The 27833-nt window shown below is 46.6% G+C and overlaps 1 protein-coding gene across 5 annotated transcripts in view; it reads left to right on the top strand.

The window, feature by feature from the left end:
• Positions 1-27005, top strand: part of CDK5R2 (cyclin dependent kinase 5 regulatory subunit 2) — a 50432-nt gene extending 23427 nt beyond the window's left edge. Inside the window, exons 1-4 of one of the 5 annotated variants that reach the window (XM_079969242.1) lie at positions 85-174; positions 6951-7117; positions 21186-21336; positions 24422-27005. In XM_079969242.1, coding sequence (XP_079825368.1) covers positions 24804-25751 — 948 coding nt within the window. In that variant the 5' untranslated portion in view covers positions 85-174; positions 6951-7117; positions 21186-21336; positions 24422-24803 and the 3' untranslated portion in view covers positions 25752-27005. Of the gene's footprint in view, positions 1-33; positions 175-6950; positions 7118-21185; positions 21337-24421 lie in introns of those variants that run through there. The other 4 variants (XM_079969243.1, XM_079969241.1, XM_079969240.1 and 1 more) reach the window with 4 other exon arrangements.
• Positions 27006-27833: the final 828 nt, after the last annotated feature.

The raw sequence follows: 27833 nt of genomic DNA on the forward strand, positions 1-27833 counted from the left end.
CCACCCACCCACCAACTAACCAACCAACCAACCAACCAACCAACCAGGGAGGTGCCTGTGTTTTAGCTTTGTAATTTTCTTAAACTATCATCTAGATGAGGATTAAGGCAATTCCTTTGAGCAGTCAATTTGATGACCAAGAGAATAAGTGGAAGCATGTGGATCTCTGAGCAGGTAAGAAAGAGACCCACTAGGAGGCAGACCCAGTTTGTGTGTTTCATCCTGTTTCATCCACATTTCAGGTTAACCTGGTACTTGCTAATGCTATTTTTCAGAAAGTATGTTTACCTCTTTCTTTTTGTGGGGAGGTTTCCTACATCTGGAATTCAAATGGAACACTTACATTGGCTAGACAGTTCATTCCACTTTCTGTCCTGCATTAATAGCCCTCAGGGGTGACACAATCCAGACTGAAATGTGTTTGTAGAATCAGCTAGGAAAACTTTCACATCCAGGTCTGATGTAAACTTATCCAGAAGTAAGCAGCACTTCATTAAGGACAGCACTGAACTAAAGTTACTCATCACTTTTTGCAATCATTTTTTGCATTGCTGGAAAATGCCTTCTTTTTTGACACTATGCAAAAATGTTTGCTTTTTGGTTAAAATTGCTATCATTTCCCAATACTGATGCCAGCATATACAGCCAAATCCAACTGGTTGCTTTTACTCCCATGATTTTATTTACTGGTGTCGAAGAACATCATAATGTCAGATGTAATACTAAATAAGCATTTACATATATAGTGCTTTGATAAGTGTTCAAAGTGCTGGGATTACATTTTCTTTTAATCTTTACAACCTACCCCTGTAAGGTAGTATTATTATTTCTGTGTTGCAGAGGGGGACAGAGGCTGAAGGGGAAATTCTTGCTCAAGGCCACCAAATGAGCTCCATGGCAGAAGTGAGAGACAGACCAGGTAGTGTTCTGATGCTGTTCTGCTCATTACATGATCTCTGATTGGCCTGGATCACCCACAGGGAAATTTCTGTTCCAGCAAAATTGTTAGATTCAGTTGCCAGAAGCAATCACACCAATGTGATATGTCTGGCAGCCATCCCATGGTAAGCCAAAGGACACTACCTCCACCCCCGGATTGAGCCCATTTGCATTATATTTTGTCTCATCATTCTCCCAGCCCCTTTTGGGCAGCCCCTTCCCCAGTGCATTGGGAATGGAGCTATTAGCATTGTCACTGTATTCCAAGGATGTTGCATTTGCTCATGGATGATTTCTGCTGGATTTGCTGCTCTCTGCTCATGAACAGGCACAGGTGGGCAGGCCAACTGTGAACCAGATTGGGCAAAAAGCTTAGTCCACATCCCAGGTTATCTGTGCAAGTGGTCGCTTTCATGCCATATGCTGGCATGCTCTAATCTTTCAAGCACGGGCTTTAACAAAAAGGAACCAGCCAGCTTCCACAAGGCGAAGGGAATAAAGAAACCAGAGAAGAACAAGCCTGCCTCCTGGTGGCAGATTCTGGGGTGGTACCCAGCAGCAACATTAAAATGAGCTCTGAGGCCCCATCAGCTTTCACCAAACTGGTGCCCCCCAGATGTTTCGGACTACGACAGCCATCCGTCACAGCCAGGCACTAGGTTGGCAAAGGCTGTTCCACTGTTCTGTACTCCAGGGGCTGAATTTCCTATTCCTCTGGGATTAGACCCTCCTTTGTTTTGCCCGGCTGATGAGATTTTATTAAAATACCGTACTCTCTGGCCTTTGGCAATATCCAGGTGAGCATTACTGGCTCACAGCACCATCTCGTACCTGTCTCAGAAGCTCAGTGGGGCTTAACTCCCAGATACACAGGTATAGGCTTGCATCCTTAAAATGTAGCATAGAAGAGGAATGCTGCCATTCTTCAGGAGAAGTGGAAGGGATGCTGTGGGACCAAAGTTCAAGTCCCTATTTGGCCATGGAGCTCACTGGGGGCCCTTGGGTCAGACACAGCCTCTGAGCTTAACAAACTTGTGGGGTTGTTTTGAGGATAAAATGGAGAGGCGGAGAATGATATATATCATATTAGGCTCCTTGGAAGACAGGTGGGATATAAATATAATAGGTAGATAAATGGGCATAGCCAGAATTTATGTTGTGTTGGGGAGGGGGGCAGAACTGAGCTATCTGCAATATGATTGGTCAGTTAACTGAAAAATACTTAATTATTTTTATTTATTTACTTCAATTTGAGGGGCAGCTGCCTCTCTGCCCCCTGGTTACGCCCATGGGTAGACAGTTGGGTAGGTAGATAGGTAGGTAGATTTGAGATAGGTAAGTGGAGAGAGATTTAAGGAGCTTCTTTCCCTGCCTCCTGCACACCAATATTATGTGTGTATGGCCCGGCTGTCTCTCTGCAGATGCTTCAGGGTGCTCTGGTATATATTTGATATGCAAAGTTGTAGCACTGCAAACAGATTCTGGGTATCTGTTTAAATTCTCAGGCTGGGATGGGTGGTGGCGCAAAATTGCTGCTGCTTTGGCTCTTTGTGTCAGGCCAGTGGGTCTGGTCTCGGGGCAGGTGTCACATTCCTCTGGCAGCCACAGACAGAAACTGGGGTGGGGGAGGTGACTTAGTCCGGCTCCCCCTCTGTGTGACAGAGCAACATTCTGTCTGGTCCCAGCCCCCACTTAAGCTGCAGGTGTGTGGGTGACGGGCGGGCAGCTCTCCCACTGACAGGCAAGGAGGCTTTGATGCCAGGGGCTGGGGGAGGAGGCAGCCCATGGACCCGAGTTCCTTTCCCATGGGCCTACGGTAGCTTTCCACATGCACCCTCCATCTCTTCCCATGACATAGTTTGCATTTCTCTCTCTATCTTATCTTGCTCTTGTTCTCCCTCCCTCCCTCTCTCTGTTCACTCCTCTGTTCCCAGCTGCGCCCCGGTTGTTTTATGGTTCTCAGCCCTGGGCCTCCGCTAGTTCTCCACCTGTGCCCCCACCAACCATCCTGCTGAAGGAGGAGATGGCAGGTCTCCTTGATAACAGACAGGCAAAACAAAGACCTTCTGTGCCATGATGAGTAAGGGAAGAGCAAGGAGGGGTGCGGTGAATGTCTTGTACACACCGGACAAAGAGACCTGATCAGTAGATTTGAGTGTGTGCATATGACGTGGGATTGCTAAAATATTGTACCTGTCATTTCTGGAGCTGACATATACTGGGCTGGCTGGGACTCTTGGTGTGTGTGTGTGTGTGTGTGTGTGTGTGTGTGTGTTGAGGAGCCTTGCCTAGTATACACACAGGTTAAAGTGTTCCTCAGCATTAACTACTTCATGCTGATAGTGAATCATCAGTTGTCTTCTCTGCTCCTGTTGTTGCACTGCGCTGCTCTGCTCTTCCTCTAAGACAGCCAGAAATGGCTGCCGCTGGAAGTGCAACACCGGACTCAGGATAACTCACAGCCCGATGTTACCATCCAAACAAAGGTATTTCCTGGCCAAATCCCAGAGCTTTCTTCCAAGCGATCAGTTCCATTCAGTGAAAAGTAGTACTGAACTAGCGCTAACTGGCCTTTGAACACAGTTCCAAAACGGAGGCGATAAAACTCTCTCCACCCACTCCCCTTCCTCCTTCTCCACAGTGTTTAATATTCCTTGCAATGACAGATTCCTCTTTTTATTCCCCTCCATGTTCTGGCCAATAATCTCTGAACAAGTGGCAATTATTTCCTGCCCAGCTGTCTGAAGGTAGCAGCCTTGCTGTCGATGCCAGCAGTAAAATGCCCTCTAAACCAGAGATGGAGGAGCTCTGGGTCTCCAGGAGGTATTGGAGTACAACTCCCACTAGCCCTGACTATTGGCTGTGCTGGCTGGGGCTGATGGGAGTTGGAGTCCAACAACATCTCGAGCACACTAGATTCCCCATACCTGCTGTGGACTCTGTAACTGGGAAAGGCTGACACCAGCAGCTCCTGTAGTATATTAGAAGGGGCTGGTTCTGTCTAGCCCTTTTCAAGGACTCTTGATTCTCCCTGGTGCATGTATGTAGAAAAACTGGAGAAGAGGCTGGGGTCGAAAATCAACACCCACCCAAAGACTTCCCAGCTGGCCCCAAGCACAGCCATGGATCTTTGAAATACCCACCCCCATTTATGCCCTGTAGCCATTTTCTCCAGGGCTCTTTAATGATTCCCTGTCCCACAATGTGAACAGCAAGTCAGACTTTCACACAGCCCTTTCCCCATCATTAGGCACCTCAGCTGATTATTCCTGTGAACGAATCAAGAAGGGGGGAAATGAGTGTAAGGGCCTAAAAGGTAGGTGCTGCCTAAGCTGGTCTTTCTGTTTTTGTTCACACATGCAGTTACTGTTATTTTTTCCTGCGTTGCTCCACTGGATCCAAGAACACCTCAGGGCCCATAATTTTATCACTGCTATGCAGTGTGCTGGCATAGATTGGATGTTCCCTGATCTCAGAAGGGGCAGCAGAATTGGGGCAATTCATGGTCCCCTTCATATAACAAGCACAAGGAAAACTTGGTAGCTTTTCTCCATTCTAGAAGGGAAGAGATACATGGGCAACCAGAGACCCGCATACAATAACAGAACATACAAAAAGCGTTGTGGATTGGTCGTAGATTTAGTGTCCCCCTCTGGTGGCAAGAATCAGAACTATGGAGCTTGGCTTGGCTCTTATCCAAAAACTTCCGTTTCCCAAATTAGATACACTCACACACACACTTTTCACTTTTAGAGTGCAAGAATAACAGCCATTCACCTTCATAAGATGCCAGTTCCTGTGTCTGTGGGTGAGTCTGGGTGAGTTAGTTCTTCAAGGACAGGTAATTCTGTTGCACCTCTGCAAGATCAGGTGAACCTGATGCAGAGATGCAGCAAAGCTATTCAGTTCCAAAGCTGAGGTGACTGGAAGGAGGTGAGTCCAAAGAGAGAGGGAGAGGGGGGGAGAGAGAGCAGGAATGTTTCATGGTCCAATGTATGTATTTCTAACTAGATACCAGGAATTCTTCCATGGCATGCTAATGTGCCTTGACGCAATCCTTGGGGATTAGTCCTCTAAATGAATGGATGGAAAGATTGCTGGGCATGGGCATGTTCATGGGAGCAGAAGATAGGCAGACATATGCTCACCCCACTTCCCTTGGCAATGAAAAATTCATGGTTATTACTTATGTATTACATTTTAACCCTACCCTTCCTCTGAGCAGTTCAGGAGACCATACATGGCTCCCCACCCCTAGTTGGTCCTCACAACATCCCTGCGAGGTAGGTTAATATGTGAATGGCTGAAGGCCCATGGCTGAGTGAGGATTTGAACCCAGTCCTAGTCTGACATTCTAACCACTACATGGCACACATGTGAGTGCTTCTGGATTTAGTTTCCTTTGGTTGAAAGGGCACTGGAGACTTAAGGAGCTTTGTAATGTTTGCTTCATTTGTAGAGTATACCTACATAGGGGAAGACAAGCTCCCAAGTCTCATACGGAGAAGTAACAAAGCCTGATGTTCTACCCTTGCCTCTCTTCACACCCTCCCTCTGTCTCCTTTTTGTCCTTCAAACTCAGCCAATGGTTTTACTTCTCAGCTCGGTACATATTGTTGTAGGCCCCATCCCTGTAGGGTGAAAGATGCCTGTTATGTACTGAGTTGAATAGGATCCAAACTGCAGCAGTCTGATTGGTCCTAGAACAATAGGATCCAAATTGCAGCAGTCTGATTGGTCCTAGAACAATAGGATTCAGAATGCAGCAGTCTGATTGGTCCTAGAACAATGCAGCAGTATGATTGGTTGGCAGGAACCACCCAATCATGCTCCAGATATAAGTGAATCCACAACCTGATTGGCTTACAGTAGAATTCCAGAATTAGCCAATCATGTGCAGCCCATTGTGTAAATAATGTATATAAAGCAGATACTTTGAGGGGACTTTCATTCATTCCTCCTCACCACTATGAGCTGAATAAAGAGCATGAAATCACTTGCGACTCTGAGTATATTTCAATGCCCATTCAGGAAACATGCATCCACAGTAACTAAAGAATATTAACATACCGTACTTTTGCCAAAAAAGCCTGGCTTCTAGCCGGATGCTATTTTAAGCAAACCCCATCCACTTTAACTAGGTATTCACAAATATACCCATATCTCCATGCTACAGCAAGTGTTTAAGTTTATTTAAACACATTAACATTAAGATATTTCTATGGTTACTGTGGTACCTCGGGTTACATACGCTTCAGGTTACATACGCTTCAGGTTACAGACTCTGCTAACCCAGAAATAGGACCTTGGGTTAAAAACTTTGCTTCAGGATGAGAACAGAAATCGTGCAGCGGCGGCACAGCGTCAGCAGGAGGCCCCATTAGCTAACGTGGTGCTTCAGGTTAAGAACAGTTTCAGGTTAAGAACGGACCTCCAGAACGAATTAAGTACTTAACCCGAGGTACCACTGTATTACTAATTTTTTAAAAGTGAATAATATTAACTAGTACTATTTAATGATTAAGTTTGGTAGGCTTCCATGCCTATTCAAGAATTCTGTATATCCCTGAATCATTATCATCATCATATTCATACCCTGCCCATCTGGCTGGGTGGCAGGAGGTTGGTCTAGATGACCCTTGGGTACCTTTCAACACTATGATTCTGTCATTCTATGTAAGTAATACCTTCAGCAGGGGTAGACAACATGGTGTCCTTCAGACATTGTGGACTACAACTCCCATTAGCCCCAGCCAGCATAGCCAATCAGACTTGTAGTCCAAAGCATCTCTGGAGGGCACTGCATTTGCTATCCCTGATCTTTCAGGTAGTCAATGTTTCCACATTATGGTGTCGTTTGTTTGCCCTGCAGAAGAACAGAGTAGTTGCTGAGGGATCTGACTACTTGTCGAGCTCTTTTAAATTGCCCCCAAGAGATCCAGAAAAGGTTGCTATGAGATAAACTACCTAGGCAATAACTACAGAAGGCTGCTTCTGTGTTACCTTTTCAGTGTGAATAATGGTGAGGATGCAGCGCCACCTGTAGAGCATATTGGATTTTACAAGTACCGGTATATAGTTAGCCTGAAGACGAGGGAGCCCAGATGAATCAGGAGCTTTGCAAACACACTCAGCGTGACAGGAGTAGAGAAATAGCTCATGAACCTATGACTGCAAGGTGAGACCCTACTACTACCATTAGCAGAACTGAGGCAGGTGCTGAGGGGCAGGGAGCAGTTGGGGGGGGGTTCATGGACAGAGCTGTATGTATGTGCCATGCAGCCTACTCCTCAAGCAAGCTGGCTGTCCTCATGTGCAGCAGAGGGCGCCACTCTATTGGGGAAGGGCCTCAGCTCAGTGGTAGAGCGTGCAGAAGGACTCAGGCTCAGTCCCTGGCATCTCCTGAGCTGCAGTTCCTCAAGAGTAATCTTTGCGTCTACATACTGACAGCTGGTAGACTTAGAAGCTATGATGGGTAAAACCACAGACAAAACTATTTTGGATTAACTAATCCAGAGTGAAAACTGCCCTGCTTCATTTTTCACCATGCTTACCTCTAATTAGAATTTCCTTCCTGGGAAATGTAATAAGCGGATAGAAAGAGAACCTATCCAATTGACACTGACATAAAACCCCACACATACACTACGTAAAACAATATCAGTTTCACCACAAGCCCCCTCCTCTCCCTCACTCTCTTCTTCCCCAACCTTCTACTGTACACAACACTAATTTATCATATCAAATGTAATTGATCTGTAGAAAAGATTTTACAACCTGAAAAAACGAGAGCATGCATGTACTTTTGTAAACCAAGAAAGTATTTCAATAGAAATTATTAAAAAAAGAATTTCCTTCCTAGGCAGCTCTAATCAGAAATAAGCCCTGATGGGTTAGGTGTGCAAGGTGAGGCTGATGGGTTAGGTGTGCAAATCTCCTCCTACCAATTGCAGTGCTCTGTGCCACAGACCATACTGTTTCAGAGGATCTCCAAACCCTCTGGAAATGTTTTTAGGGAGTACAGTGGGGATGCATTAAGTAAGAGGGATTCACAAAGATCAGGTGCCCTGCCTTGTGCTAAATAGAAACACTTCCAAAGGGCCACCATTATATTCGATTAGGTGACCTTGGGCCAGTCACTGCCTCTCAGCCTAACCTGCTTTAAATGGTGGTTGTGGTGATAAAATGAGGAGCAGGGATAACCTGTTTGTCACCTTGAGCTCCTTGGGGGAAAGGTGGGATATAACACCACCTAAAACAGAGAGGTCATCCATGCCTAATCCAAAATTATACAGTGTGCAACAACATTGATAGCACTTGCTATAGTAACAGAAGACACATGAAAATGTTCTAGAGTAAAATTAATAACTCACTCTTAATAGCATGTTGTAACTAGATCTTTATCACACAAAGCAATTAAGAGTGAGATAAGAAAGGGAAAGCAAAATGGGTAAGATTACTTATCAGATATGCATTTATCTTAATCGGTTTATCAATCAGAAAACATACATTTGTTGGTTAAGGATATGGAGTCGAAGCACATCAGTCAGAAAGCTAAATACCGGTAGGTAATTAAAAGGGGGGAAGAAAACATGGACCCTACGATAGCTTCACCTTAAGTTTTAGCTGAAGATAAAGCAATGGGTAGTGGGTGAGGTCTTTAGTTCCTTAGTCAGTCATACAATCTTGTCAAACAGATTGATCAAACAGATTAATTTGTGTAGTCCACATGACAGTACCCTCAAAAACACAAATTTTAATGCTTTCCCCTGTAAATTTGGGTTTACTCAACATAGGGATAATTCAATGAACGGGGGGAAATCAAGCTTTAACCCACTCCACCGGGGGTAGCAGACAGTTTATTTCTGTGCTTTTGTGTGGGTGGATCAGTTGTTGCTTTCTGATATTCCCCTTCCATGACCAATGCTTCCTCAATGCTTTCATTTCTTTTTTGGCAGAGCTCATGTAACTATTTTTGGTGTGCTCTTGAGTGAAGGTCCCCCTCCCCCGTTTGATCGCTCAGATTTGCAAAAAATAGAAAACTGCAAGCAATTTTACAATGGCCTGATTACGTGCTTTTCCACACTTTTTGTATGGGATTTGTTTATTTAAAATGTGTTCAAGCAGCTAGCTGCATGCATGCCCTGTTGGTACTTAACTGGCATAACAGAAGCAACATAACAGAAGGCTGGGGCAAACACAAAAGGGAACTCCTACTGGTATGAACGGGAAAGACCAAAGTTGTGCCTCATATATAAATTCAAGTACGTGCAGGTTTGGATTACTCTGGTTGAATTCTAATTGAGAAAGCAAGGATTAACAACTAAATAATGCTCAAATGTGGATAAGCCCTGATGGAAACACAGGAACTAATGCTGGTACATTTAGCATAATTGGTGCTTTGAGTAGGCAAGGAGAAAACTGGGAGTGCAGGATAATAAGCAGAACAGCGTCAGATACTGTGAAGAGTAATACAGTAGTCTGGGAGTTGATGTCTTTAGGTGTGCTGACCCCATCATTCTTTCTCCATCCATAGAGCAGTACTGTGACATAAGAGAAGCCCTACTGAATCATGCCAATGGTCCACTTCTCCAGTACTCTGTGTTCACAATGCCTATGGGAAGCTCGCAAGAAAACTTGCGTGCAACAGCACTCTCCTCACTTGTGATGCCAGCCACTGGCATTCAGGGGCATACTGCCTACAAGAGTGAAAGCTGGTAGCTGGTAGCCATCAATAGCACTGGTAGTGTGGTAAGGCACTTAAATTTTGCAAGGAGGCTAACATGCTGCAGGTGTTTTAATAGTCAGGGATGATAGGAACTGAAGGATATTACGGTAATAATTTCATGGGGAAAGTGCCTAAAGCCATAAAGCCTCATGGACACTAGAGGGCTCCAAAGAGAAAGTAGCAGTTAGTTCAAGCCAATGAAATATTGATAGGGAAGAAAATTAAGCTTTGAAAGTGGACAAATGCTTGAATATAGGAAATGAGGTGTGTATATAGGAAATGAAGTGTGAATATAGGAAATGAGGTGTGTTTTGGGGGAGTTTTGAAACCCTCAAGCCTCACATCCTGAGTTCCCCCAGTCTTAACCAATCAGCGTCCCACAAGCTTCTAAGAGCAATACCTATGAAGGCTACAATAAGGTTTGTAATTTTGGAGAGTATATGGATGGATGAAGCAGATTTCCTCTTTCCCCATGCCCCCTCAAAGAGGACTATGCAGTCCTTTGGCAAACTCACTTGATTCAATTGATTCACTTGATTCAAACTCACTTGATTCTGTTATCAATCAATCAATCAATCAATCAATCAATCAATCAAATTTACCTGTTAAAAATAAGCATTCCGAGACATATTGCCTCTGTCAGTCTAGATAGAATATAATCATTGTGACTAGTAACTATGCAACTTGACATAGGGATGGCAGGAGTTAAGCTGATCTTTATCTCGTGGACCACTTTGCTCCTGTGGGTGTCTGCAAGTGGCTTCACATGTGAGGCCAAAGCAAGGGATGTGCAAGTGAGCCGCACTCCCCCTTTCACCCTGCATGTGACGCCTGATGCAAAGGGATAACTTTCACATCGACATATGCACACATGGAGGGAGATATATATCCACAACAAGAGCACATGGATTCTACCTTCAGGGAAACCTCACAAAGTCTCCCTTTGCATGAGACACTGAAAGAAGAGAAAGAAGGTGCATTATTTATTCCAACAGCCTCACTCCCTCTGGTTACCATGTGAGGTGCAAAGAGACTCAGACTTTTTGGTCCTGACAATGTGGAAAGTATTCCCTTAGCTGGAGAAACAAACACCCTTGAAAGCTAATTGTTGGTCAGTAGGCCAAGGCTGGGAGACATGGCCTCTGTGCCAACACACTGTCCCCTCCTGTGTATACTGTATGTTGGCGCTGCAGGCAAGGATTCAATCATCCTTCTCTTGCATCTGAAAGTGTTGCTCCTCCGCTTCATGCTGGTTGCCACCCAGAGGTACAGCTTGGTTGCCTTCCCATTCCCCATGCTCCCTTTTCTTCGAGCTGCCCTTCATAACATACACATCAGTGGCTTCTAGGGCTGAGCACACCAGGGGAAGCACAGAAATAGCTTATCTCTAGGGCTCTGCAGTGCATTTTGCAGATGCTTCTCTCGCTCTGTCTCTGATACACATGCACGCACGCACGCACACACGCACGCACACACGCACACACGCACGCGCACACACACACACACACACACACACACACACACACACACACACTACAAGTCCAAGCAGGAACAAAGAGGAGGAAAAAAGCCCCAGGGCAGGCTTTTGTGAACCCCCTGGCCTCACGTGGCTTGATCCTCCATACCCACACCAACACTTCTGTGTTCTGTAGCACAGCACACAGCACTCAGCTAAAGCTTCAGAAATGCTAAGCAGCAGCAGTAGTGGAGTGCTTTTCCAAACCATATCCACTGGCAGAACTCTTCAAATGTCAACTATGAGCTTCATCCTGGTTTCCTTCTCCCCCATCTGCCATAGAAGAGCATAAAAGATGGAAGTAAAATCTCCAAAGCAGGGAAGTTGTAAGCAAGCTAAGCACAGAAACTAGGCTAGTGACCAGAAGTGAGTCACCAGTAGCACATGCTGTAAAATCCAGAGAGGATGAGGTGCAACAGTCCTGAAATGGCAGAATGGACTGTTTCTCTTCAGACTGCAGGAGAGAGAATGAATGAATATCTGTCTGTCTGCCTGCCTGCAATCCCACTATAGAATGGGCTCATTCTATGTGCTCTACCACTGACTAAAACAAGGATGGGGAACCTGTGGCTCCTTCGGGTGTTGGTGGGTTCCAGGGGTTGTACCAAGCGTAGCAGCACTCTGCAAACATTCCATCAGCAAAAGGTTTTCTGTTTGCAATGGAAAGTTCTCACCTCCTTCCCCCACCATCCAAATATGCTCTGGGGGTTTCCCCAGCCCTTTGCAGCAGATTTGGGTTGGGTGTGAGGCATTCACAGGGAGAAGACAGGGAGGCAAAGTCCCTTTGCACAAGTGGAAATTCTTGCACTGACAGAACACATTAGTTGACTACCACCCTGTTATAGGAATTTTAAGGTCTTATATATATAAAATAAAGTTCATAACTGTACACGGCAAACACATACATAAATATATAAACCACATGTCTGGAAACAGTACAGGAAAACAGTCCTAAAGCCATTTTGACTCAGTCACCTCAAATACTTCTCTGAAAGGAGGAAGGAAATGGAAAAGCCTCCCCACTGTCTCTTTGTTCACAAATCCTGTCTTAAGGGTGTGTCTGTGTATGAATAGGGTGAGCCTGTGACCTGGATTCAGGAATTAAGTAGTCATCATCACAAAATATTGGTCAAATGGCCCAGGTAATGCAATCAGTGGTCCATTATTAGGTATCCTGCAGACAGGAGAAAAACAACACTCAGATTTCTGCTGTAGACCGCCCCTTCTGTGATATATGTATGATGTATTGGGGGTGGTCTTGAGCTACAGGGGAGGCAATTTCAAATGTCTATATAAGAGTTTGCACACCAATGTTCTGGGTCTCCTCCTTCCTGCGTGTGTGGGGAGCACCATGTTGCAACAGCTTTAATAAAGATCAGGCTTACTAGCTGCTTTGCTTCTCAATATTCTCTGGTTGGCCTCTGTTATTTTCTCCTACGATAAAAAACCTACATGAGGACTCTATACAGGCTCTTTTGTAACCCATAAGGGAAAAGGAGTAGTTTCTTCTTCTTCTTCTTCTTCTTCTTCTTCTTCTTCTTCTTCTTCTTCTTCTTCTTCTTCTTCTAACAGCCCTATCTCTCATCAGCCCTAGCTAGCATGGCCAGTAGTCATGGAAAATGGGAGTTGTAGTCCAACAGCATCTGGAGGTCGAGTGGTTCTCCATCCCTGGACTAAAGGGCAAGGTTGCTCCAGTATCAGGCTACAGTGCTGCAACCAAGAAGTAACTACCATTGAGGTCAATGGAATTTGGGGCTAAGAAAACATGGGAAGGGTTAGAGGGTTGAGTGTATATGTTAGGAGAACGATGAATGCTGCATAGATGCATTGCTCTTTTTTTATATAAAAAAAATGTTTATTACCTTTTCCAACAATTTAAACACTACAAAAAATAAAAACAATACAATACAATACAAAAAAACAACAAAAACCACTACATTACACTAACAAAACACTAACATTAAACTAACAAAACAAAACAAACACAATTTAAAACACATCAATTAATTTCAATATCTTATCTTTCATTCACTTATTTCCGCGACCTCCTCACACCTCCCTTTTTGTATTCCACTTCTATTAATTTTTTCAGCAATTCCTTTCGATCTTCCTCTATTTTTAATCCTATAATTACCGTATCTTAACACCTTCTAACCTTATTTTCCCTTTAATACTCTATTAATCTATTTATCCTTAATTCCTTATAACATTTCTACTAAAGCCATATAACTTCATTCCAACATTTTCCTAACATTCATTAATTTTACAGTATTTCCGTAAATAGTCTTTAAACTTTTTCCAGTCTTCTTCCACCGACTCTTCTCTCTGGTAATAATAATAATAATAATAATAATAATAATAATAATAATAATAATAATAATTTATTATTTGTACCCCGCCCATCTGGCTGGGTTTCCCCAGCCACTCTGGGCGGCTTCCAACAGAGATGAAAAATACACTAAAATGTCACATATTAAAAACTTCCCTGAACAGGGCTGCCTTTTCTGAATGTTTTCTGAATGTTAGGTAATTGTCCATCGCCTTGACATCCGATGGGAGGGCATTCCACAGGGCGGGCGCCACCACCGAGAAGGCCCTCTGCCTGGTTCCCTGCAACTTGGCCTCTCGCAGTGAGGGAACCGCCAGAAGGCCCTCGGAGCTGGACCTCAGTGTCCGGGCAGACCGATGGGGGAGGAGACGCTCCTTCAGATATACTGGACCGAGGCCATTTAGGGCTTTAAAGGTCAGCACCAACACTTTGAATTGTGCTCGGAAACGTACTGGGAGCCAATGTAGGTCTTTCAAGACCGGTGTTATATGGTCTCGGCGGCCACTCCCAGTCACCAGTCTAGCTGCCGCATTCTGGATTAGTTGTAGTTTCCGGGTCACCTTCAAAGGTAGCCCCACGTAGAGCGCATTGCAGTAGTCCAAGCGGGAGATAACCAGAGCATGTACCACTCTGGCGAGACAGTCTGCAGGCAGATAGGGTCTCAGCCTACGTACCAGATGGAGCTGGTAAACAGCTGCCCTGGATACAGATTTGACCTGTGCCTCCATGGACAGCTGTGAGTCCAAAATGACTCCCAGGCTGCGCACCTGGTCCTTCAGGGGCACAGTTACCCCATTCAGGACCAGGGAATCCTCCACACCTGCCCGCCTCCTGTCCCCCAAAAACAGTACTTCTGTCTTGTCAGGATTCAACCTCAATCTGTTAGCCGCCATCCATCCTCCAACCGCTTCCAGACACTCACACAGGACCTTTACCGCCTTCACTGGTTCTGATTTAAAAGAGAGGTAGAGCTGGGTATCATCTGCATACTGATGAACACCCAGCCCAAACCTCCTGATGATCCCTCCCAGCGGCTGCATGTAGATGTTGAAAAGCATGGGGGAGAGGACAGAACCCTGAGGCACCCCACAAGTGAGAGCCCAGGGGTCTGAACACTCATCCCCCACCACCACTTTCTGAACACGGCCCAGGAGGAAGGAGCGGAACCACTGTATGACAGTGCCCCCAGCTCCCAGCCCCTCAAGACGGTCCAGAAGGATGTCATGGTCGATGGTATCAAACGCCGCTGAGAGATCCAGCAGAACTAGGAAACAGCTCTCACCTTTGTCCCTAGCCCGCCGGAGATCATCAACCAGTGCGACCAAGGCAGTTTCAGTCCCATGATGAGGCCTGAATCCCGACTGGAAGGGATCCAAATGGTCCGCTTCTTCTAGGCGTGCCTGGAGTTGTTCAGCAACCACTCGCTCAATCACCTTGCCCAAGAATGGAAGGTTTGAGACTGGGCGATAATTGGCCATCGTGGCCGCATCTAGAGATGGTTTTTTAAGAAGCGGTTTGATAACCGCCTCTTTCAGCGGGTCTGGGAAGGCTCCCTCACGGAGGGAAGCATTCACCACCTCACGAAGCCCATCACCCAGTCCTTCCCGGCTAGCTTTTATAAGCCAGGATGGGCAAGGATCCAGGAGACAGGTGGTTGGCTTCACTCGTCCAAGCAGCCTGTCCACATCCTCGGAGGTAACAGATTGGAATTGATCCCACACAACTTGACCAGACAGGACTCTAGCACTCTCCCGCCCCGGCCCTGCTCCCACGGTGGAGTCTACTTCTTCCCGAATCTGAGCGATTTTATCTGCAAAAAACTTTGCAAAATCATTGCAGGAGAACATGTGGCCCGTACTGGGCCCCGATGTTACAGGTGGTTCCGCTAAATTGTGAACCACCTGAAAGAGTCTCCTGCTGCTGTTTTCTGCAGATGCAATAGAGGCGGTGAAGAAAGTCTTCTTCGCCGTCGCTATCGCCACTTGGTAGGCTCTCTGGTCTTGGATTCTGCCAGTAATTTCCGCCAATTCCATGTAGTCCATCAACTTCATCTGTCATTCTTCTTGGATGGGTAAATCTTGTGTCTTCCAATATTTTGCGATGAGTATTCTTGCTGCTGCTGTTGCATACATAAAAAAAGTTCTATCCTTCTTTGGCACCAATTGGCCGACCATGCCCAGGAGAAAGGCCTCTGGTTTCTTCAGGAAGGTATATTTGAATACCTTTTTCATTTCATTATAAATCATCTCCCAGAATGTCTTAATCCTTGGGCATGTCCACCAAAGGTGAAAGAATGTACCTTCAATCTCATTACATTTCCAACATTTATTATCGGGCAAATGGTAAATTTTTGCAAGCTTGACTGGTGTCATGTACCACCTGTAAATCATTTTCATTAAGTTTTCTCTTAGGGCATTACATGCCGTAAATTTCATACCTGTGGTCCATAACTGTTCCCAGTCAGCCATCATTATGTTATGTCCAACATCTTGTGCCCATTTAATCATAACTGATTTCACCATTTCATCCTGAGTGTTCCATCTCAGCAACAAGTTATACATTCTCGACAAATGCTTAGTTTTTGGATCAAACAATTCTGTTTCCAATTTCGATTTTTTCACCTGGATGCCAACTTTTTTGTCCGAATTATATGCCTCCATTATTTGGTAATAATGAAGCCAATCTCGCACTTTATTTTTCAATTTTTCAAAGCTCTGCAATTTTATTCTGTCTCCATCTTGTTCCGAAATTTCTCAATATTTCGGCCATTTGGCCTCCATATTGAGTTTTTTCTGTGCCTTCGCTTCTATTGGTGACAACCATCTTGGGGTTTTCTTTTCTAACAAATACTTATATCTTATCCAAACATTAAACAATGCTTTTCTAACAATGTGATTTTTAAACGCTGTCAGGGGCTCAGGAGCAGAGGCACAGGGAAGAGAGGAGATGGAGAGCGAAGGGGAAGAATCCGAGGGGAGCGTAGGAGAAGAGGACAGTGGACCAAGGGATTCCATGAGCCTATCCAGTGAATCGGAAGATTCACAGAAGGGGGCGCCAGTGGCCAGGGGTAGGGGGTTCCCAAGGGGAACGCCCCAGGAGCAAGGGGGCAGCAGGGACTCCCAGAGCAGTAGCTGGAAATCAGGACCAGCTTCCCCACCAGAGCAGAGTGGGGGGGAAGAGTCCCAAGGATCGGGGCCAGTGCATTCCCCACCAGGGAGAGAAGATAAGGCAGGGCTGACCACGCCTCCATCAGAAAGTCGGACAACGGAGGAGAGGTCAGATCCGGCCAGTGTCCCGGAAGAGGGAAGCAGTGACCGAAGTAGTGTAACGGTTAGGAGAAAGGTCACTGGGCTGGCGCGAGAGGCAAGTTCAAATGTACAGGAGCGTGGGACAGCAGAGAATGAGGATTGGGAACCGGGTCCTAAAGCCCGCCGGAGGGAGGGCTAAGCGACTCAGCGTCGGAAGAGTCCAGAAAGGGCAATGCCCCAGCGGGCAGGAGGACCCAGAGGAGGAGAGAGCAGCGTAAAAGGTGGAACAGGGCTAGGATCTTAAACTGGTGTCATAGGGGAGGAGACTCAGACGGGACTTCGCCGATCTAGGGTTTAAGACGTAGGGCTGCACGCTGTGGCTTTGAAATGGAAACTGAACTTCAATAAAGACTTTTGTACATTACTACAGCCTAGCGTTGGTCCTCTGTGAGCTGGGACCTAGAGGCAGCTCTGACAAACTCTTTATGTGCTTTTACCTTATCATACCACAAATATGCATGCCAACCAAATACATTATTAAAACCTTCTAAATCCAACACGTCAGTGTTTTCAAGAAGCAGCCATTCTCTCAGCCAGCAAAAAGCAGCTGATTCATAATATAGTTTAAGATCTGGCAGGGCAAATCCACCTCTTTCTTTAGCATCAGTTAATATCTTAAATTTTATTCGAGGCTTCTTGCCCTGCCAAACAAATCTAGAAATATCTTTCTGCCACTTCTTGAAACAATCTATCTTATCCAAAATTTGCAATGTTTGAAACAAAAACAACATCCTTGGCAGCACATTCATTTTTATCACAGCAATTCGGCCTAACAATGATAACTTCAAATTTGTCCATATTTCTAAATCCTTTTTCACTTCAGTCCAACATTTTTCATAATTATCCTTAAATAAATTCAAGCTGTCATAAAGGTAAAAGGTAAAGGTACCCCTGCCCGTACGGGCCAGTCTTGACAGACTCTGGGGTTGTGCGCCCATCTCACTTAAGAGGCCAGGGGCCAGCGCTGTCCGGAGACACTTCCGGGTCACGTGGCCAGCGTGACATCGCTGCTCTGGCCAGAGCCAGAGCCAGAGCCAGAGCTGCACACGGAAACGCCGTTTACCTTCCCGCTGGTAAGCGGTCCCTATTTATCTACTTGCACCCGGAGGTGCTTTCGAACTGCTAGGTTGGCAGGCGCTGGGACCGAGCAGCGGGAGCGCACCCCGCTGCAGGGATTCGAACCGCCGACCTTTCGATCGGCAAGCCCTAGGCGCTGAGGCTTTAACCCACAGCGCCACCTGCTGTCATATCAACCCCTAAATATTTCACTTTCTTAACCAATGTTAATCCTGTCTCCTCCTGAAACTTTTCTCTCTCATTCATAGTTAAATTTTTCTCTAAAACCTTAGTTTTCATCTTGTTCAACTTAAAACCTGCTACCTGTCCAAATTCTTGAATCAGTTCCAATACCCTTTTAGTACTAGATTCTGGCTCTTGTAAAGTCAACACTAAGTCATCAGCAAATGCATTCAGTTTGTACTGTTTAACTCCCACTTGTATACCTTTAACTTCTTGATCCTTTCTAATCATATTTAACAAAACCTCAAGGACCAATATAAAGAGCAATGGAGAGATTGGGCAACCTTGTCGTGTCCCTTTCTCAATCTTGGATTCTTCTGTCACCACATTGTTCACAATTAGTTTTGCCTTTTGTTCTGAGTAAATTGCGCCTATACCATTTTCAAAACCTTCAAGGTTTTGAAAATGCATTGCTCTTATCAATTTAATATAAGACTTACCGTATTTGTTTTCTGAAATTAGGCATAGGAAAACCTATGTGCTGGGCAACCTGACAATATCGGCCCTCCCTTCCCCACAGGTGGGCGGAGTTTGCGGCACCGAGCGAGGCTCACCTGGGCGGGTGGCACCCACCTGCCTGAGCTGGCCTTTGACCCGCCCTCGGCCAGGGAGGACAATGGACGGCCGGCTGGGGGCGGGCCTAAGGCCAAAAGGAAAAGAGGCTGACTCCTGGGCTCAAGCCTCTTTTGCCTTTCTTCCTTCCAGGATCACCCACCCACCCTCCTCAATTAATATTTCTTGCCTTTTTAATTTCACCTTAGGTCAGCGATCTTCAATTTAATGATTCCTTCTTTACAGGCTAATATTTTGCATTCCAGGTCAGCGGGCGCTGCTGCGGTCGTAAGATGGTTGCTGTATTCAGAACTGGGAAGGAATTTTCCCTGCATTGGCAGGTTTCGCCTTCCCCGTAGCAATTTCGTCACAACTTTAGCGGTTTTAGGCCTTGGTAAGGTAGCCTTTAGTCTAACATCAAGTTGGGGGGGATGCATTCATGCTCCCTCCCCATGCGGCGGCGCTTGCAGGGCCCGTTAAAGGGCAAAACTGGGAGTCCCTGGCCCTAGAGTGGAGGCATGTAGGTCAAACTCCCCGGACGAGGTCGGTGGAAGGGCATGCTGTGTAAGTTTACGCCTTGCAGTCCCCTCTCACTGGGCCTCAACTGCCTGCATATCCTCAGCCAGGCGGGCTGAGAGGGTTACCTGCCAAGGCCTGTGCCAAGTTTCCCACTTCTGAAGTTCAATAAAGTTGTGGCCAATTTGAACCCATACTCTGGTCTCTTGTCTTATCATTTGGGAAAAGGGGTAGGCACCACAGACAGGGTTTAGCGTGTGTGCCCGCAAAACCACAAAAACAGAGGCAACATTACTTTATTGCACCCAAGGCACAAGACACAGGCATTTGCATTCCCTTTGAAATGGTTAGTTAAGACTAGGGAAGGACAAGGATCTGATAACAGTTTCAGACAGAGCTCATATGCAAACAGCATTTTATTGATGTCATTCACTTCCAGCCCAGACAACTCCCTCCTCCCCAGTCTTCCCAATTCCCCTGTAGGGCATGCCCCTTTTTTTCTTGCCAGGGTCTCAAGAGGTGCAATTTTTTATGTCACAAAGTAGCAGCAGCATGACTGTCTGAGAAAAAAAGCAGCACCTGTTGAATGCAGCTTTTAAAGGCACAAGAGGCCCTGCCAAGAAATAATAGGGCAATTTTATCCCTGATAAAGTGAAGTGTAAATCAAGAAAGCAAACACCATAATAAATCTAGTAAGTCTTTAGGGAGCTGCAAGGAACTTTTGTGTGTCTGCTGTGTGCCATTGGCTGACATAAACTCAGTTAGAACAAAAAATCCCAAACATTAGGTTTGATGAAGCCCCCTCAAAAAACATGAATAGTCTTTAACTTGTGTGGTTTAGAAACCTAACTGGTGAGTGTTTCCTTGATTCAAATTGTTGTGTGTGATCTTGTATTTGGAATGCAATTAGAAGTCTTTTCTCATTTACTTAGCAGTAAATCCTGCTGATTTCAATGGAGCTTCAAAGTAAGTAGAAACAGAATTACAGTGTGATGGGAAACACCTGTGAAAGCATGAAAAACACTAGAATAGGAGAAATTGTTTCTGGATTAATTGGTGATGGAGAGAGTTGTCAGCATGCTTATACATGAATTATTCTGGTGCTTCTGGAGAAGGGAGAAAAGAACTCCCAGTCCCAGTAGTGGCAGTGAGCTAGATAAGTTTCCTGAAGCAAGAACCTCTAGGCATAGGCCTTGTTAAAAGAGCAGATCTAGATGTCAGGGTGAAGGTCTGCCTGCCTTCTCCGTAATTTGTAGGACTCTCATGTGTTTGTGTAGTAAACTACCATGTGAATAAAATTTGAAATAGTACAGTTCAGACAAAGGCTTACACCACTGCTCTTTGTGAGAAGCGGGGTGAAGGTGGGGTGACGGAATGGCTCTACAATGTGAAGTGTTGTCTGAGGCACTTGACTGTGAATTGAGTAATATCTGTAGTAAATGCACACTTTTCCTTTTCTTGTGTCAGGGGGCCTTCTCTGGGTCATCCAGTGAGGCCACAACCCCTCCTCATCCAAGGCTCTCATTACAAATTCCTTTCCTCTTTTCGTTGCTAACTTTATCATAAGATCTGAGCTGTTCCATCTTGTTTTTCTCAGCCAACAAAACATGCTAACATATTCTTTTAACCAGTTTAAACCGGTTCAAGACATAGTACATTTAGTATTCACCTAAAGTGCTTTACTTCAGTACCGTCTCTGGTTTATGAAGAATGAGTTAGAATATTTGTATACTCTCCTGTACCCCAGTAATTCACTTATTCTAATGTTGATCCCAAGGATACATGGTGGAAAGTAGGTACAATTATATTATTTATTATCAAGCTGGCGTAGGAGTGTGCTCTTTTTTAAACTCTCACAGCACTTTTAATCAGATGGGTTTCATTTATCTGGTTAAGAGTTTTGAGAAGCTCAAAGTTGCATATGCACTCACACCAACCTATGTAGTCCAATGAAGAGTAAAATAACATATCCTTTGCATTTCATTTTTCTCATGATAGGTCCTTTTGTACAGTAATGCATAGGTGCCATGATCTTGGGAGTCTCCCTGAATCTGAAGCTGATAAGACAGACCACCGTGAAACATCTCAGCCTGTGAAATGGGAATGATTACCATCTACTTCCTTCTTACCATGTTCTCCAGCAAAAGAGGTAAAGAAACTGCTGTACTCATGTGTACAGCATAGATGGATAGAGTGATAATTCTGTTACTTGGATTGATGAATCCCAGACTTGTATGTTTTTTCTCAGAAATTGGTTGTTGAGCAAATATTAACAAATATCCTTGGGGTGTGCAGTGGAACAGACATCAAAGGTACAATATGAGTGTGAACACTACAGACCTTAGCCTCAGTTAAAGCCACTGAGAAGGTAAAGCATAGGATAAACACACAAGGCAGGCCAAAACATGTTGTAAGGTCATCAGCAAACACCCTTTTGCTGTTGTGCAAAGGCCTGGCGCTGTGCAAGTATCTACCACAGTCATTACAGCTGCTTCGCTGCAGGGTGAGCAAGACACATCCGAGTGTGTTCCTGCCACAGCCATTGCTGGGCAATCTTGACTGGAGATCAACATGGGACTTTGAGCTTGTTGGCCTTGCCGGACCTCTCAGCAGCTTTTGGTACTCTTGACCCCTAAATCTTTGTGCAATCCTTTGGTAGATTGGAAAGTTCAGGGATTGATTTCCACTGCAGTTCTACTCCTTCCTATCTGGGTATATTTGGATGTAGCCCTACAGGCTTTACTGTCTGGCCCCCAGGACTTTTCACAAGCCACGCCCATCCCCCAGGCTACACAGATCAACAGCCCTGCTCTATGACCTCCTCAAGCATTGTTGCCTGGCTGAAATGCATCTTTGAACTGTGATAGCACCTCTGGCTTATCTGGTGTGTGCGTGTGGTGGTGGTGGGTATTATTATTAGTAGTAGTAATAGTAGTAGTATACTGTCCTATATCTGTAGGTCTCAGGGTGGTTACAACATAAAACCACAATTTTATATGTGTGTACAGTGGTACCTTGGTTCTCAAATGCCTTGGTACTCAAACAATTTGGAACCCAAACACTGCAAATCTGGAAGTAAGTGTTCCGGTTTGCGAACATTTTTCGGAAGCCAGACATGCTCCATTTTGAGTGTTACACTTCCAGTTTGAGTGCCACACTTCCATTTTGAGTGTTATGCCTCCGATTTGAGTGCCACACTTCTGTTTTGAGTGTTACACTGAGGTCTGTCTGTTTTTTCTATTTATTTTGTGTGTTTGTTTCTGCAGCTTTTTTGTGTGACTGTGTGGAACCCAGTTCAGCTACTGATTGATTGATTGTGTGACTGCAGTACATTATTTATTGCTTTCATTTTATGGATCAATGGTCTTGTTACATAGTAAAATTCATGTTAAATTGCTGTTTGGGGTTGTTTTTAAAAGTCTGGAGTGGATTAATCCATTTTGCATTACTCTCTATGGGAAAGCACACCTTGGTTTTGGAACGCTTTGGTTTTGGAACGGACTTCTGGAATGGATTAAGTTTGAGAACCAAGGTACCACTGTATGTGGAAACCTCTGCCTTTTACACCTGTTGCTCCTCCCACTTTTGTTCTGTCCATGCCCACCACTGAAATGCTGACCTTTGAAGGTTGCCCATTAGCTAATGTGACCCTTGGACAGAAAAAGGGTATCTCACCCCTGATTTAAGAGTGGCTTCTGCTTAACCCCCTTGGATTTTTATTATAAAGAGTCCTGCAAGGGTCTATATGAATGACATGAATAGGTAGTCCAACATTTGGGAAGTGCCATCAATGGCATACAGCTTTTCTTTCTCAGCCAATTCAGGTGCAACATTGGTTCTTCTGAATTCCTGTTGAGAGGCAGACTTGGGGTTCATTGAAATTGAACCCGCACACCATTGCTGTGGTTGGGCAGCTTTGGCGACCTTGGCAAGGTCAGACTATTGCCTCTGGGCACGACAGCATTCCTCGTGTTAGATTTCACAGTTTTGCTGTCTTCCTGAACCCAGCCCTGCTCTTTGAGGCTGCCAATATTCATGCATTGTCTACTGTATAGTGTTCTATGTGGGCCTCACCTTGGAGACAGTTTGGAAGCTTCAGTAAGTGCAGACTGCAGGTGCCAGTCAGATCATGACAGGGATGGAATCAATCATGATAGGGGCTGGGTGGAAAGTTTGTATGATACCCATTTTGGCTAATCTGTACTGACTTCTGGTCTCAGTGTAAGGTACCAGGCCTTGTGTTCTTTAGGACAGGTGTAGAGAACCCTGGCCATTGGGTATGCTTACTGGGGCTGATAGGAGCTGTATTTAAGCAACACATGGAGGGCCAAAGATTCCCCACACCTGCTTTAGGAAATGTCTTCTAAGCCAGGGTAGTCAACCATTTTCTCATGAAGGCCTTATTATTACTTATTTATTAAAATTAAATTACTATGTTGCCCTTCATCTGAAGGTCACAGGGTGGTTCACAACATAAATATACAAATGAGAACACAAAATACATAATAAAAACAAAAACAAACATTTTCATCTGGCACCTAAAGATATGTAATGAAGGCATCAGGCAAGCCTCCCTGGGGAGAGCATTCCACAAGTGGGGAGCCACTGCAGGAAAGGCCTGTTACTGGGTAATCTCCAGGGGCCGCATGCCGACTGTGGGCCCAGCTGAAGCCAATCATGGGTGTGTGGGTGACATCTCACCTTCTTCTCTTTTTGCCTTCCACTCTGTCTTCCTTGCTGCCCAGCTGGCTGGTGGCCAAGGGACAACTTGCTGTTGCCAGAGGCCTGAACTGATCACTTGCATAAAGCTTTTGAAATCGAGGACACATGGGGGGCCTCTGGCCGCAAGTCGCCAACCTCAGACCTAAGAGATACAAAGCATCAACTCGAAGCCGTTAGTGGAGGAGTGAGGAAAAGAGACAGACTAATAGTTCCTCTCCTAATAGGGAGACACCAGGATTTATATCCGCCTGTAAAACACACTCCTGACAGTAAACCTACTTGCTGATCAAACCTGCATAGGAACAAGTAGGTGCTCAGATACTCTGCACATGCTCAACTGACTCAGATTAAGCTCTGGCAGGGAGGAACTGTGGGGGAAACAAGCTCTCTCTTTTGTTGTTGTTTGGAAGCCCCCCTCCCCTCCCCAATATTATTTCTCTTGAATTTTGGGATCCGGGAAGTGCAGCTGTTCTTACCATCATCACAAGGATCTCTCTCTCTCTCCTCCTCAGCGGGAAAGGAAGGCACCTGGGGGTCGATGCCTCGAGGCGATTGGCTGAGGGGCGGGGGAGCCGCGGCACGGGATTGGCTGCTCGGGGAGAGGCCGGGCGGGGCGCGGCGGGGCTAGTGCGGCAGCCAGTGCGGAGAGGGGAGCTGCTGAGCGCCGGTTGACCCAAGTCCTCGTCCGTCCTGGCGCGCTTCACTGCGGCTCCTCGAGGTTTCTCCGCAAGCTCCGACTCAGGGCGCCGGCGCAGCTGCTGCGTCCCGCCCCAGCCCATGGCCGGTGCGCCGGGCGCGCCTGGGCAGCAGCTGTAAGCGCTCGGGCGGCGCAGCAAAGGCGCCAAGCAGCCGCTCGCTCGCTCGCTCGCAGCAGCAGCAGCAGCAGCAGCCAAGATGGGGACGGTGCTGTCGCTGTCGCCCAGCGCGCCGGGGAAGGGCGGCGGCGGCGTGCTGGCCGAGAAGGCGGCTCCGGGCCGGGCGCACGGCAAGGGCGAGAGCCGCCTGAAGCGGCCGGGCGTGCTGATCTCGGCGCTCACCTGGAAGCGCCTGGTGGCCGCCTCGGCCAAGAAGAAAAAGAACGCCAAGAAGGTGACGCCCAAGCCGGGCTCCGCGGGCGCGCCCGACCCCTTGGTGCAGCAGCGCAACCGCGAAAACGCGCGCAAGTCCCAGCCCGACGGCGCCAAGCAGGGGCCCTTGGCCGTGCCGGTGCCCACCGTGCCCGCCTCCGCCCAGGAGGGCGGCAAGCAGCCACCGCCGCCGCCACCCCCGCCGCTGCCCGGCAACCGCGCCTCCTCCGCCGCCCCCGGCTCCCCGCGGCGGGTGATCGTGCAGGCTTCGACGGGCGAGCTGCTCCGCTGCCTGGGGGACTTCGTGTGCCGCCGCTGCTACCGCCTCAAGGAGCTGAGTCCCGGCGAGGTCATCGGCTGGTTCCGCAGCGTGGACCGCTCGCTGCTGCTGCAGGGCTGGCAGGACCAGGGCTTCATCACGCCGGCCAACCTGGTCTTCGTGTACCTGCTGTGCCGCGAGGCGCTGCAGGGCGACCAGGTGGGCAGCCAGGCCGAGCTGCAGGCCTCCTTTCTCACCTGCCTCTACCTGGCCTACTCCTACATGGGCAACGAGATCTCCTACCCGCTCAAGCCCTTCCTGGTGGAGGGCGACAAGGAGCGCTTTTGGGACCGCTGCCTCGCGATCATCCAGGGCCTGAGCGCCAAGATGCTGCAGATCAACGCTGATCCGCACTTCTTCACGCAGGTCTTCCAGGACCTCAAGAACGAGAGCGAGGGTGCGCCGACAAAGGACTCCGGCTCCAACAAACACTGGACTATAAGCCTGGACCGCTAGGAGAGCCCCGACCACCCCCCACCCGACCCCCGCCATCTCCTCCCTCCACCTTTCCGGACGCACTGCTCCTCGTTCTCTCTCTCTTCTCCCCTCCCAAGCTCTTCCCAGCCAGGATTTCACAGGGGCAGGAAAACTCTGGGGAGTTTTGGGATTGGGGAGTTGCTAGGGACATATCCTTTCCCCACCCCATCGTACAGGGTGGAGTGCTGCTCTCCATGAGCCAGTCAGGCTTTTTTGGGGTGGGTGGGTGGGTGGGTGGGTGGGTGAGGGCTTGCTGGAGTCCAGTCTTTCCACCCTCCATCTTGTGGGCCACACCCAAAATTACATCAGCCCCTTCCCACAACTGCAGCACCTGAATATTGGGGGGTGGGGATGGTGTCTGATCCATGATGTACTGTTGCCTTCTGGCTAGGAGCAGAACTTGCCCCTTCTCTATTACCTTGTCCCAGCTGGCTGCACTTCAGGCCCTGTGGGTGCATCCTGGGAGGGAGGGGCTGTTCTTCCCCTCCTCCTCCTTCCAAATGGGGAGAATTCCTAGACTAATGGGTCAACCTTAGGCATTACGTATTGACAAAGTTCTGCCTTTTGCAGGAAAAAGCAGCTGCTGTGACCTCACCTGTGGAAGCCCCACCAGTGTATCCATGGTTTTGGATCTCTTTGCTGCTACTGTGAATCACAGTACAGCCCAGAGCATTCCGTCTTGTATTTTACTTTTACTTTTCCAGTGAAGCAATTCCTGCATGTTTTTTGCCCTTTCCTGCTGTTTGATGGCTCTGCCATAGTGGTTGTTCTACAAAGTAGATGATGGTTATATACTACTGCTGTCCACCTCTGCAAAGTCAAATGCCTTTCATCATTTCTTTCCCTCCTTCATCGCAGTGGTGGGGATGGGGATGGGGGAGAGTGAGGTGTGTGTGTATCTGCTTCCAACACTGAAGGGAAGTGCTGGGGAAGCTGTGCTGCTATCCTTCAATGGCCCTTATTTGACCCATTCTCTCCCTGCCTCCTCCTTTTCCCCCACCCAGTCCCCTCCCATCTGAAGCAGAGGCTAGGAGCTGTCCAGGGTGCTAGCCTCTTAGACCGACATACATTTGCACATTCTCGAAGCTGAAAACAAGCTGTCTCATGGTGTTTGAATGTAACAGAACAATGTTTGACTTACAGGATGTCTGTGCCAATGTTGCTCAAATGTACAATAACATATTGTTTTATATTGTATATTTAAAAGAGATAAAAATAATGAGTCAAAGCGGAGCTTTGGAATCCTTTGATCATTCAGAACCGCAGATGTATGGGAAGAGGAATGCAGAATGCATTGGGACTGGCAAAGAAGGGAGGAGGGAAGAAAAGGATGGCAATTTGTGTTGGGGGGGTTTACGGTCAGCATCAATGGTGCATTAGCCCTTGGCTGATGATTTCCTAAATGGCTGTGTTGGCAGGAGATCCCAGACTTGCTAATGGGAATTGATATCGAACTGCAGTTCATCTTATTCCGGAGCCCTTTTAGATGAGGACACACACTGTTTTCTTGAGATCTGGCCGGGCAAATATTAGTCAAGAACTAATTTTAAAATGAAACACGCATAGTCTCCAATTAAAATGTCTGCAAATGTACAGAAAGACCAAGAAGGAAATTGCTTGCCATTAGTCTTGTTTGCTTAAGTATGCAGAATTTAAAAATAAATAATCTATGGCTGATATCTTCTAAACAGACAAGATCAGAGAAGGAATTGATTGGATGCCTAACATTCTTTTGAGAGAGAGAGAGAGAGAGCTATTAAAAGCAATTCTGAATGTCCCCTGCTGACCAAACAAGACAGCCTGGCTGTCATGTATCAAAGTGCAGCTAACAAAAAAAGCTGCATATATTAAGAGCACATTGTTGGCTTATTGTGTGCTTCTTCCAGACAGGAAGTCTGTTTGCAGACTGACAGTCCTAATGCTCAGTCCTCTGAAGAATGCTGATGGGCCACAACCTATGCTGTGCTTTGCATTCCCTTAATTACATTAGGATAGGAGACATGTATGGTTTTGGATGCAGTCTTGTTCCTTCCATCTCCTCACCACCACTATTTAGTATTT

The sequence above is a fragment of the Podarcis cretensis genome (genome assembly GCF_951804945.1).
Source record: "Podarcis cretensis genome assembly, chromosome: 1".
NCBI lineage: Eukaryota > Metazoa > Chordata > Lepidosauria > Squamata > Lacertidae > Podarcis > Podarcis cretensis.